The 13,663-nt window shown below is 42.2% G+C and overlaps 1 protein-coding gene across 2 annotated transcripts in view; it reads right to left on the reverse strand.

The window, feature by feature from the left end:
- HPSE2 (heparanase 2 (inactive)) overlaps positions 1 to 13,663 on the reverse strand; it is a 112,871-nt gene that overhangs the window by 92,296 nt on the left and 6,912 nt on the right. For both annotated transcript variants that reach the window (XM_033149912.1, XM_033149911.1), the window contains exon 3: positions 3,312 to 3,473. In XM_033149912.1, the coding sequence (XP_033005803.1) occupies positions 3,312 to 3,473 (162 nt within the window). The remainder of the gene's footprint in view (positions 1 to 3,311; positions 3,474 to 13,663) is intronic.

A 13,663-nucleotide genomic window follows, 5' to 3' on the forward strand; every position in this document is an offset into this window, starting at 1 on the left:
CCCCACACCTCATTCCGCCCCAGAAAACCCCTGCCTGATGCATTTTTCTCCTGCAAGTATTTGTTCTCTGATCCTGAAGAAGCAGGTGCAATTGCCCCTCAGCCAGTCATCCCATCCCATCCCATACACACAACCAAAATGATAGAATCCATCATAGAAAAGAGAAATATTTACATGGCTCTGTCTAGTTATATGTAAATATTATGTTCTACCCACTAAGAACACAGAGCTAAGTTACATTTATGAAATGAGAGATTAAACTTCCTAACAATTATCAGGCTACATCGATTTCACCCAAGGAGGCTGCGCAGCCCTGCCACTTGAAAGACGTTTTGCCTCACAGAGGCACCTGGAGCTGAAATCTTCTATCCTCCCAACATAAACACACTTTAAAAGGCCAAGAGACTGCAATAACCGGGTGCCCCCTCGGGCGCTAGGTCCCAGGCAAAAATGCAAGCAATGCCCTAGGCCTCTTTGAAACTGCCGTGCAGACTAGCACAGGAGGGGGAAGACCCTCCCTTCTGGGGGAAGTTTGTTTACTGGAGAGTAAGCAAGTTGTCAGGGGAGATTCCAAGAGCTCAAGTGGGAATAAACAGCTGAGGGGATTATGTTACACAAAATGAGAAATGGCTTGAAAGGATCCTGCCCAAACATCATGCAGGCACAAGTCTGGGGATCTGTCACAGCTAGGTGTCTTTCTCAAGAGACTAGGAAAGCCTCCAGCCCTGGATGCCTCCTGTTTTCTTCCAACAAAGCATGGGGCGCTGTCACGTTCAAAAGGCTGACATAGATGTTCATGTCACATAAACTGAGCATCCGTCCAAAAACCTTGGGAACTAAGGATTCTTTTTAAACCTGGGCCTCGTTTCTGGTGAAAACCTGGACACTTCTTGGTGGGGCTTTCCGCTGCCACCCACTGGCCAGAGGTGGGAGAAATAGATCCTTCTCTTCTGTCCTCCCACTAGCCAGGCAGGACATTTACGAGTGCCCTGCAGCTCTCCCCACTACCTCACAGCCTGTCAGTCATTCCAGGACCCATTTCATGGATAATTCAAACAACACCCGTAATAGAAACAGCCACTCGGCTCCATCTGGACCATTATCTCTTTTATATTTGCTCTTTAATATTTACTGGGTTCACACAAAGTGCATGTGCTGCTTTGGTTTCAAGGACACCAAATTTAGTAATTGCTGCATCCCTTCTACTAAAGCAAGTGAGGGCAGGGAGAGGGGAAGAAGCTTGAAAGCCTTGCACGGCTATTTTGAGGAGTGCTGAAGAGCTACAAAAAGGCTTGTGTTGCTTGTTCGGGCAGAGGCCCAGGGTGAAAGTCGTCAGACAATTTCTGCTAGGCCTGCTAACACTCCTCTCAACCAAGTGCATCTTAGAGGAAGGCAGTGGTAGCTGTTGCCTCTTGAAGAACAGCATCCCAGAACTACATCTCTCATAAAAACTGCAGCCCCCCCCCCATCAGATTTTTTTTTTCAAATAAAGGGGAGCTTACTTCACACATGGCCAAATGCTCATCTGAAGGCTGGCTGCAGCTGGCAACATAACTAGCTACTGGTACCTAGAGATGGGCAAAACTGTAAATTTTGGTCTCTCGTTTTTCCAGTCTCAAGTTCACCTCTGTGCATTTACTTATCAGCTTGCAGTTTTTTAGAAAAATGTTCTCACAAAAAAGTATCAACATGTTAATGTGAGCTTCCCATATGCAGTTTTGTGTGTAATTTTGCATAACAGACATATATTTGCAACCAATTTTCTCTAACACATAAAAATGCAGCATATTAGAGAAAATTGTTGCAAAAATATGTCTGTTACGCAAAATTACACACAAAACTGTGCATATGAGCTCACATTTTCACTAACATATGCATTTTTAGACATACCTCCCCCCTAATGTGCATATTTTAATACAAATGGAGAACTTCATTGCAAAATTTGGCAAAGCAAAAATTCCAATGGACAGTTGGTTCATAAGTTCAAGTATTATTTAGAGAAGTACAAATTAGATAGCTTCTCATTAAGATTTCTCTCCCATCCCTACTGGTAACTCGATCATATTTTAATCAATGTGTGTGTGTGCAGTAAAAAGCTTGCCTTTAGTTTTTTGTTCATATGGAGAATGTGATAGTTTGTTCTCTGAACAGAGTATGTTTCTCTTTGGCTTTGAATATGGAAAGGTCAAATCTGAGTCCTTTCTGGTCCCCTGATCACTATCTGAAGAATAGAGTGGCCCTTCCAGAGATGATGACTGCCCCTGGTTTATGCCTAGGATGTGTAATAAGAGATATTTAAATTGAGGCACTCTGGTCCCAGCAGAAATCTAAGATGGGTCAGGAATATGACATATAAAGAGGTGCTTCCAGATTAACAATGATATATCTTCTTACTCACTACCAAGTCCAATTCAATTTGTTGGTGACAACCTTTAAAGCCCTAAATGGTTTAGGACCCAAATACCTGAAGGAGAGCCTCTCCTTGGTGGTGCCCCATTTCTGGAATGTCCTCCCATTACATACCCAACTGGCACAGACATTGATATCATTTCTGCACCATATTAAAACTTACCTGTTCACTCAGGAATTTTAAATGTTTGTAAGGGAATGGTTGTTTTAGCCTATTCTGCCCTTTCATAGTTGCCCCATGTGTGTGTATTTTTTATGGGTTTGTATTATTGTTTATGTATAAATTCAATTGTTTAACGTCATACCCTGCTTCCCTGGCATCAGTTCTGATAAAGGGTAGACTATATACACATATTTTTAAATAAATAAATACTCATGGAACAGCTATTTTTCACTTCATTTTAAAGGGCATGTGCTAATAATTTTTCTTGTTGTTCTGGCTGCATCAAAACGCTGCTCAAAGCCACAGATCACCTCTTGCTGCTGAAATCAAATCCAGGAGTCTGCCTGTGTCCCAAGAAGTTGTTAAGCAACCCAACCCATTATTGCTGTTACACGAGCCCATCAAATAGAAGAATGAAGACACTGTGGGTTTTCCTAGTATTTATTCCCTTTCTCTGACTTCTATCTTATTGGGCACAGATTTTGGTTTATGTGTAACACAGTCAGATTGTCGCTTTCTCTTGCATTCTGAAACTGGCAACATCCAAGTTGCCAGCAAAGTGAGGAGACACCCTCTAGATTACATTTTAATTTGTGCAACATTTGCTGCCGACTGTGAGCTGCCATGGCTCAGGAGCCACCTGCTTTCTCTTCCCACCATGAAACAAGCATCAGTTTGTCCTACCAGAGTCTCAGCAATGAGGGCAGATCCTTGGCTCATGATGGCCTTGCAACCTTACCTGTTAGTGTGAGATTGGTGTAAGTGTTGGAAAACTGCTCCTTGAGGAGAACCAGGTGCATCTGAGCTGCCTTTTCCCTCTGTAGCTCCAACATGATATCTGGGTGCTGGGCAATCTTGCAGCCTTTCTGTTTATCCAAGGCAATATCACTGCGAATGATGTCTGTGGTATAAAAGAACAAAAGTCTCTATTCTTTAAGTTGAAACCAGACAAACTCACCCGGTGGGAAATGCATTCCCACCTGCCCCTTGCAGGTCTGTGCTTCCTTCCAGTCAATCTTCCTCAGCATCTCATGTCTCTATCAGCTTCAGACCCCTGACGGCCAGCATTTTCATTCACCACTATTGCCTTCTTTCTAATGAGAAGTTTTGCTTGGACAAAGCCTGCACAAGTTCTGAGTCACCAAGCCAAACACAGCAGCACATGGCCATTGACAACATCATGTTTTTGCACTATGGCAGAACCTCACAACATCAGCCATACCAACAGGGGCTTAGTCATGTACACATCTCCCAGTGGGATTCATGCTATAGCCAGCCAACAGAGTCTTGCTGCTGCTGCTGCTGCTGCTGCTGCTGCTGCTGCTGCTGCTGCTGCTAAACAAAAACCAGGTTTATGTAAGAGTATAAATGGCCAGAAATCTGACATTTAAAAGTTGAGAAACCAGTGGGAGAGAATATCAATCGCCCTGAGATATTTTGATGAAGGGCAGTGTGTGTGTGTGTGTGTGTGTGTGTGTGTGAGAGAGAGAGAGAGAGAGAGAGAGAGAGAGAGAGAGAGAGAGAGAGAGAGAGATTTGCCAAGGCACTTCAGATACAACTGAAGAATAAGGCTGCCAGCAGCATAAAACTACTGAACTAGAGTTTAATGGTGAATTTGGGCTCAGATGAGATGGGGCATTTGGGTGTTCAATCAGCATAATAATGAAAAGCATGTTAACATGAAATGTACTGTTGTAAATGGGTCACTTTGTTGTTAGCGTGTATACATTTGACTCTGCCTAGAAATGTAAAATACCTATTGATACCTTTTGCATTTTGGTTCTAGTATTAACATATTTCCCTCTCTGTTCAGGTCTGTGTTTGTCTGTGTCTGTGTATCTACCAAGTGAGGAAGTGGGCCCTAGTCCCTGAAAGCTTAGGCCATGATAATTTCTTAGGCTGCAAAGTATCCACAGGATTCTGTTGGTTCTGCTGCAGCAGACTAATATGGCTACCTGTCTTGACTTATAACTGGGAAATAAAACAGGATGACCCCTGCAGGAGGACATCACAGGAAAGGTATCAGTGAAAAGATGAGCAGCTTCCCATCAGCATTTCAGAGACCTTGCAGGGCTAAGTGGAATCACTCAAGAGTGGTCCCACAACTTCCCATTAGCTTCTATAGTCATCATGTCACCAATACTTCATGATCAATACTTCTAAAAGACCACAAATTAATGAAATAAAAGAGTGCCTGTCAAGCTGCAGGAATTTATGACCAAATGCCAATCAGTGCTGTCTCAGTCACATGCTCAGAACAAAAGTCACAGATGGAGGCTATCTGAAGGCAAGGTTTCTATGCGCAGCTAAGGTTTTGCCAACAGCCTTATTTTTACATTCTTCCTGGAATAATTAACAATTGCTGATGAACCTCTCAATGCTAGCAGCTAGCCTGCTCAGGAAGAGAATTTAATGGCAGGCAGGACCCGCCACCAGTATTTTTTTAACAGTGAGTGAGAGGACCTCCTACCACTCCTCCCTGCAGTGATAGATGGTGATTTAAAAACATTCCCTTATTTGGTGCACCATAGTCAACCCTTTCTTAAAAATTGAGAATTTCTGGGCATGCCTTCATAAGGTGACATCAGGCTGCTGAAATAGAGGTGGCCCTGAAACAGCTGTACAAACTTGTTGATTGACTCTGCAGATTAAAATTATGTTTTATGCCAGCCTTCATTCTGCATGCATGAACCCAAAACCAGAACACTTCCCATTACGCATGAAGAACACCACTTTTACACACACACACACCTTACTCATCTGCTCATGAAGAGAAGAAAGGGAACAAAAATCATGTGGTCTAGTTGTAAGGCAACCAGCTGAGATAATTTTCTCCCTTCCTCCTTCCCTCACCCAATATCATTTAATCCTTTAAGTTTCATGTAAATAAACAGATATGACCAGGGCATGCAGAACAGCACACACATTTTAGTGTATCTATAAATCATGCACATGAAGATAAGTGTGTAAACGAGTCAGACTGAAGTGTCCACTTCAAGTATCTGATTATGGGTGTCATGAAAGGCCACCAAATTGAGATAGAGATAGATAGATAGATAGATAGATAGATAGATAGATAGATAGATAGATAGCACATTACTACCAGGGATGGGAAGAGACACCTGTGAGAATTTCTGTCTCAGGTGCCAAAATAACTTGACCAGCTTTTGGTACTCTGCTCATTGACTTATAGAGGACGTCATTTGGTGCTCCTTTTCAAAAGGCAAAATATTGTGGGCTGATCCTGTTCCTTGTTTACCTTCAGCGTGCCCAGTAGAAAACCTGTAAGATAGGCTGGTTATCATTCCTGTTTCACAAAATTAGGACTCGTGAGCACTGTCTAACCCAGTCTTTCTCAACCTTGGGTCCCCAGATGTTGTTGAATTACTACTTCCACCATCCCTCACCACTTACCCTGCTAGCTAAGAATGATGGGAGTTGTAGTCCAACAATTTCTGGGGACCCAAGGTTGAAAAAGGCGTGCCTAACTTAATTGAGTCCAGTCTATACTTTATTTTCAAATAAAAGTTATATTCAATTCTAATGATGGGCCCATTTCAGGAAAGACAATTGGAATGCTGCAGTAACTAAGCATATGACCAGGGAGCCAGGAAATCCTTGGTTCAAATCTCAACTCAGCTCATTTGGTGGCCAAGTTCAGACACAATGGGAAGCCACAGTTTCCTATTATGTGAACGAGCTGCAACAAGTCTCAGGCTGGTGCCCCTACCTTTTCATGTGCCGGAGAAGGAGACAGGAAACATCCACTTCTGGTCTTAAACTGACCCCAATCTTCCATGATGTTTGAATTCAAGGATCTGTAGTTTGTTTAAGCAAGGGATAGGAACCAGTGGCCCATGGGCTGGAACCAGCCCACAGAGACCTCTGTAGATGCCACTACCCAATTTATTGGTGGTGGCATCATGGAAATCAAGAATGCTGATGCTGTCACCACATCCCTTCAGGAGCAATTCCCCCTACTTACTTACTTACTTACTTACTTACTTACTTATTTAAAATTCAATTATTCAACCATATAAATAAATGTTCACAAATTCCAAATAATATAAATTTCTTAATTATTTAACTTAATAGTTAGTTAATCATTAGTTGGAATACAACAATCTGCTTATGTTACTGAAATTTTCCATATCCATAAACAAACACCAATATGCTGTAAAACTGTATTGTTCCTATAATAGTTTTTTTATTATCAAAATAATCCATTCTGCCAACTCCTCCTAAGTTTTTTCCCCGTCTTTAATCCAGTAAGTTAACTTTCCTGATTTCCCAACATTTGATATCCAAATTCATTATTGTTGGGGCTTCTCCACCACCCCTACCCCACCCCCCATTCTGAGCAATTATAATTTTTACTGCCAAAAGAGGGGGGAAAGTTATTATTTATATTTATTGGATTTATATTTCATAATTCCTCCCAAGGAGGGTAAAAACCAGCTGAGATGGTAGAAGGGAGGAACTAGGAACAAGAAATATAGGGGGGAACAGAATATGAAGCTGGATAAGGAAAAGGACACAAAAATCCCACCCACTTTGTCTGCTCTAATCCCATCATTTTGTTTAACGAGTTAAAACTACATAACTGTTCTTCCAGGAAACCAGACTCTTAGCTGGTTTGCCCTTTAGCCCAAATGTGTGCATGTTTACTTGGGAATAAGCCTCACTGTTGTCAGTGGCACTTACTCCCAGGTAAGTGTGCAAATACTGACAAAGAATTAGCCCAAGATCTCATATGAAAGATGGGGGTTGGGTTGGTGGGTTGAGCTCTGCCTAGAACTCTTGGACTTGGTTGCAATACAGCTATGGATCACCAGGTCCTTGCTGTGAATGTTGAATCCTGTGTGCAGTCCTTGATACAGCAGACTCACAGATGGATGCAGTATGAAGGGAGCACACCCATGTGGCAGGTGGGTGAGCTGCGGCTGACTGCAGGACACAAAACCCAGAGTTTGGGGGGACTGGAAAAGCAAAGGACTCCTCACACCATAGTACAGAGGCACAATGAGGCTTTCTGTAGGCAGCATGCTCCAGCCACCCTATGTTATCTCAGCATATCAGCCCAGGGTAGGTTAGAAAGCTTCTGCCTTCACAATAAGGCACAGACCAGGGGAGTTTGGAAGTTCTGTCCCATTTCAGCCATGGCAGAAGAGTGTGCTCTGCACTCTGGGTTCAAAGCATCCCAAATAATTTCCCAGAGGGAGACCCCCTTTGCAGTGGGATGAGAAATTCCAGCAGAGATTAGTACATCTCACACCCCATCCATCAGCCTTCTCTAAACTGGTATCAAGGGACAGACGAACATCTAGCCAGTATGAGACAGAGGGAGCGAACATCTAGCCAGTATGAGACAGAGGGAGCGTGTGAGTCCACAGAAAAGGTTTCCCTCTGTGGGTGGAGCCCTGCATTCCTTTGGGATGCCTAAAGACCTGAGTGAATATTTCCCAAGAGCTGGAATGCCCACCACATAGCAATTGCCCAAAAATTACATTAAGGGGAGCTTTGTTTAAACTTTTCAGACCAATCCCAAATGAATTTTAAAAGAAACTTTAATTGTACCTTCTGTTTGACAAAAAAAACTAAAACAAAACCCCAACGCGAATGGAAATAAGTGAGGCAGGGCGACACTGGAAAGTGAGACATCCTGTAGGGATCAAACCCACTGTCTCTTGGTCATCAGACAAGAGAGCCAGTAAATGGAAAGCTGTAAAGCTTTGAAAATAGCTAGTTAAAAAGGTCATGGTCATTAAAATGGCTTCTGTGATTTCTCTCAGCTCTCTGGCCAAGTTTTTAGAAGTATTCGGTGACTAGGTTGTCTGGGCCTTGGCATAAAATCAGATAAGGTGAGTATTTTACCCCAAGGGGATTTATGCTAACTACCATAATGAAAAGCTGTTAATTGGGTGGAGCCATGGGGGCAGGGAGGATGTGTTTGTTCTGGTAAATGTGTCTGTTCCTGAGCAGACTCAAAGGCTCAGAAAGTTGAATTAATCATGCAATGACAAGAAGGTTTTTTGCACCAGTCTAAGTCAAATTTATCTTGGTCCTAAAACTATAATCTCTCTACTATACTCACCACTAAATTGCCTTTAAAGCACACACAATGTTGGGCTTCTTCATTCTTTAAGGATTTCTTAGTTCAGTCATTTCTTCTGATATGCTAATAGGGCAACTTAAACTAAACTAAAAAATAACCAACATACTGTATAAGAAACCAAAGTAGACACAGTTTGCATATTGCAACACCAAGAATTGTCACAAGCAGTTGGTGTGAAAGGCAGCACTTGACCTTCCTTTTACACTACAATTTACTTTTGTGTCTTTCCTCCTTTCTTTTCTGCCAAGTTAGTTGCACTATTCAATTTCTGAAGGTAGCACAAGTTCACAAATGTAAGAACTGTCCAGCAAAAGCTAGACAAACTAGGTACCTGTGGCTTCTGTCCTTCCAGATGTCAGAAAATGCCCATCATTGCCCATTGTACTCAATGGGACTTACTCCCAACTGCATGTGATTTGAATTGCAGCTGAAATGTGGGAGAGGTGTTTAGTACAGTCATACAATAATATTTACAAATATATACCTATATAATATATCAAGGGCCATTATATTATCGTGAATGATGCAAGAACATTGAGAAACGGTAGAAGGGAAAATCAACTAGCTTCTTTCTACTAAACACTAGCCCAGTAACATCTGTATGTATTTATTATCAATCTTTAATTCCATCAATATACAATGATCAGGGAGGCTGACAAAAGCTTTAAAAAGTTATTAAAGCATTTACTTTGCACTTGATTTGTCTTACTCAGCACAGATATCTGGGAGTAGGGTAGCCAATTACACATCGTTTTTGAACAGCAAATACTTCACCAAAAAGCATTCAAACTGAAAAATAATTATTATGATATAAATATAACTACAGTGAGTTTTATCCAGTGTTGCACTAGTGGGATCCCACTGGCAAAACAGGACTTCTCTTTCTTCTCCTCCAACTGTTTGCCCCCAAGTTCTTCTCTGGACGGCCCCCTAACCCTTCAGAGCTGATTTTGAGAGTGTGCAGGAGGTTAGAAAGGAGTGGGGGGAGAGAGGAAGTTCCATTGTGTGCATAGAGGTCTCTTTCACCAGTGGAGCTATAGCACTGGATATGGTTCCACGTACCTTGTGATAGTGTGGAGCACTGAGACCAGGTGACATTTGTGCCTGCTCAGGCTGCTGTTCCGGTGCTGTTGATTGCGTATGGATCTTTAAACTGGGATTGGACCCTTCAAAGTGAGGACTGTCCGTTGTAACATAGGACAGTTAGCCACCCAAGATACAAATCTGACACCCACTTAAATGCTGTGCAGCAAAGTGAGGAAGATAATTCAGTCATAGGGTGTATACTTTGCATGCATATAGTCTCAGATTCAACCCCCTGCATTTCATCTTCAGCGAAAGGTTCTCAGCTAACAGACCTGAGAAAGAGCTTTCAGAGACTCTCAGCATCCACTGACAATCACAATGGATGATACTGAACTAGATAGACTAATCAACCCCACCACCCAGCAGTCAATGTCCTATTGTAGATGGGTCTAAACAGATGCTAAGAAAAAGTGAGGTGTAAAATTGGGGTGGGGTGGAGGTGGCATTGGACCGGCTCACAGACCCTAGTTACATTCATATAACTTTAAGACCTAGATTTACAGACAGTTTATGCCTGTTTCTGCATGGAATTAACCTATTACCTTGCACACTTTTCACACAGGATAAATCAGATATGAACCAGTGATTTCATCTGGAGAAACATCCTTAACTTCCACTAGTGACATGCAGGTAAGTACCAGATTCAGGTAACAACATAGCCACAAGGCATCCATGTACACAACATACAGGGTGTTCCAAAGCACACTCACTGCATGTGAGCTGTTCATGCTACTTGACTTGATAAATGACATTATGGCCTTCCTTCCTCTTAAAGCCATTGGAATAATTTTCAATGCCTTCTCTGCGAAGCTGCTTTTAAAAACAGTCCAGGGACTTAGCTGGTGCAGAATATAGCGGCTAGCATGTTAACTGGGATTGGTGATATTAGTTTGTTCTGTCCCGCTCTTTGCTGCAAGCTATTTCAGAGCACATTACGAATTCAGATCATAATAAGATCATAATACATAACTTATAAAACCACAACATAAAAACAGGCAGATAAATTACAATCAGAATAATCACAACCATCAGTCTGACATTTAACTCCAATGAAGGCCTGGGCAAACAGCCAAGTCTTTAGCTGGTGCCAAAAGATCAGCATCAGTGGCAGTCATATCTCTGCAGGGAGGATGTTCCAAACTAGGGCACCATCACTGAGAAGTCTCTCCCCCATGCTGCCACCAAACAAGCCTCAGGAACTAGCAGAATGGGCAAGAAACGATTGTTTGGGGGGGAAATACAAGATTATAAATGGCCACAAAAGCTGGACATTCCTTTCTCTGTGTATGGATCTCCAGCAGCCTGGGGATCCAGAACAATCCCTTAGCCAATGTACAGTATGTTATCCAGACTTCCAGAAGTCAAAGAGTTGCCCTGAGCAGCTGTTGCATTTATGCCTGCACCAGGAAGTAATCTTTATGGGGTTGGGTGCTATCAAAATATTTAAGATACATCCCCAGCAAATCAGCTGCTAAGATTTGGTGCATACCTAGTCTAGGACACCCTGATCACTAGAAAGGTTAGCAAATGTTATACTATTTCCAGAGCAATAACCATGCTAATCTGTTGCAGCTATGACAGCAAATTTGGAGTACAAATTTGAAGTGTATTTAGACACTCTTCTACAGCAAACCTGCTTCAAAAAACAAAACAAAAACCTAACCCACACTTTTGTGAGGAGGAAAGTGATACAGTACTCTTTTCAGCACCTGCTTAAAACATTGCTGCTTAGACACGCTTATCCAGACACTTAAATGTCAATGTATCTTTTTTACTGTTAAATTTAATTATTTTTTAAAAGTTTAAATTGTTTTTCACTGATGACATTAAGATTTCTTGTCAACTGCTTGAATATTTTATTACATTCAAAAAGTATATCGATTCTGTTAAATAAATAAACAAAATACACCAGAAAAGATGTGATAGCAATCCCTTGACACAGCATCATATAATCTCCACACAAGGAGATTGGAATGAATGCTCAATAAACAGTTCATCCAGAAGAGCCCTAAGAGTCTTCTGGCACCTTAAACGTGACATTTGTTCATCTACATTGGGCCACAAGGCTTTTTGTTATTTTTACACCTGTTGCCTGAAAATTGGGAAACAAAAGTTAGTTCCATAATGGCAGGCAGTGCTCCAGGAAAGCAAGCCAACAAAACTATTCCTACTCACAAAAAATGTGATACTTGACATGGTTTAACAATGCTTGATCTGAAGGTGCAGCAGGATTTTCAATAGTGGCCAGGACAATGCAAAGCATTGTACAGAATGGAAGGTGTGCATTTCCCCTTCATACATTTCCACTATTATCTGAAGGGAAGCGGAAGGCATTTCCAGAGCAGCCAGCAACAGACCCATGTTTGCAGAACACAGTCTGTACATTAGGTCAGATGTTGTTGCAAATATTGATCTCCTCGTCACATGCATCCATTCCACGGCCAGCCAATTTGTCTTGAGGGTGTTGCAAGGATCTTTGCCTCCCCTGGCCCACAAAAAAAGAATGGCTCTCTGTAACATTCTATGGGAAGAAGGTCCTGTCTGCAATTCCAAGAGCCTGTGCAGGGGAGCCAGTAAGAACACTGGGCCTGTGGGCAGGAAATCCCCCTCACCACACCTTTCTGATTTACACTGATCCCTGATACACACCACATGTGTCCCCTCCCTCCTTCCCCCATTTGCAATGGTTCTGTTCCACATTTAAGTGATGAAAAGTTAAGACCTGTGGTTACAACTTCTATGAGAAACTTCATTTTGAAGGGCTGCTACATTTCAACTTTATTGCCAGGAGGGGAAAATGGAAGAAACAAAAGGCCGCAGTCACTCAACAGCAAAGAAACCTGGGCGAAGACATTTAATAAGTGTAAGTTCCCTACCACAACTTGTTGAAATATTGACCTTTGGGCTGAGCGAACACTTATTTCTGCAAATGTTTAGTGTGAACCAACCACAGCTCTTGGTCAGAGAAGTTTTATGCTACCGATGAGAAGTTTCACCTTTAGCTTTTAAACTGCAGTGGCCTCAACAAAGCAAGTTTGAGTGGGAAGGAGAGAGGGAGCAGGCAGAAGTATATGTGAAGCAGGAAGGGGGGGGCACTTTATCCATGCCTGCAAAGAGAATCTCAGGCTTGCATCACCCCTGGTGACTGAGGTATCTGCATCAAAAAAAACAAACCCCATAGGAGGAAAGAAAGGAACTGGGGCTGGAAGCCTCTTGTCCAGGCAGACAAGATCTCTAAGAGACATCCTCTCTCTCTGTTGCAGACCTACCCGCTGAGGTCTGTCTGGGATTAATTGGCTTCCTCAGTAATGACTTATGGAAAATCTTCAGCTAACAGCCTCCTGGGTCATGCAGCCAAAGAAAGGCTGAAAGGGGTGTGTGTGCACGCACGTGGATCTTGTTACTTTCCTTTGGAATTTAAAGTCTGATTCCTCATTTGTTTTTCTCCAGACCAGAGGTTATCATCCTAATACCGAAGGTGCAGTTCACAAACCAACTCTTGCATAGTCTCTGTTAAAAGGACACTCATCCTAAAAGTCTATGAACTTAAAATGATATACATTTGCATCTCTAAATTTAGATTCTAGTGCTGCATTTTTGGGTTTATACTGAGAATCGGCAAGTGTGGATGATGTTGTTCCTTTAAGGCAGTGGTTCTCAAAGGGTGTGACGGGCAACACTGGAGTTGCAGGGGAGGATGGCAAATGTGGCAGGAAGACTCAAGGACAATCAGTATTATATTTTGGGAATGATTCATGTTCTTATGTAGCTGCATTGTTTTATACTTTCTGGGTGTCTCGTGATCACATTATAAAGTAGAATCTTAAGAATTGGAAGGGACCACAAGGGTCACCTTGTCTAACTTCCTGAAATGCAGGAATCTTTTTGCC

The sequence above is a fragment of the Lacerta agilis genome, chromosome 5 (genome assembly GCF_009819535.1).
Source record: "Lacerta agilis isolate rLacAgi1 chromosome 5, rLacAgi1.pri, whole genome shotgun sequence".
Taxonomy (NCBI): Eukaryota; Metazoa; Chordata; class Lepidosauria; order Squamata; family Lacertidae; genus Lacerta; species Lacerta agilis.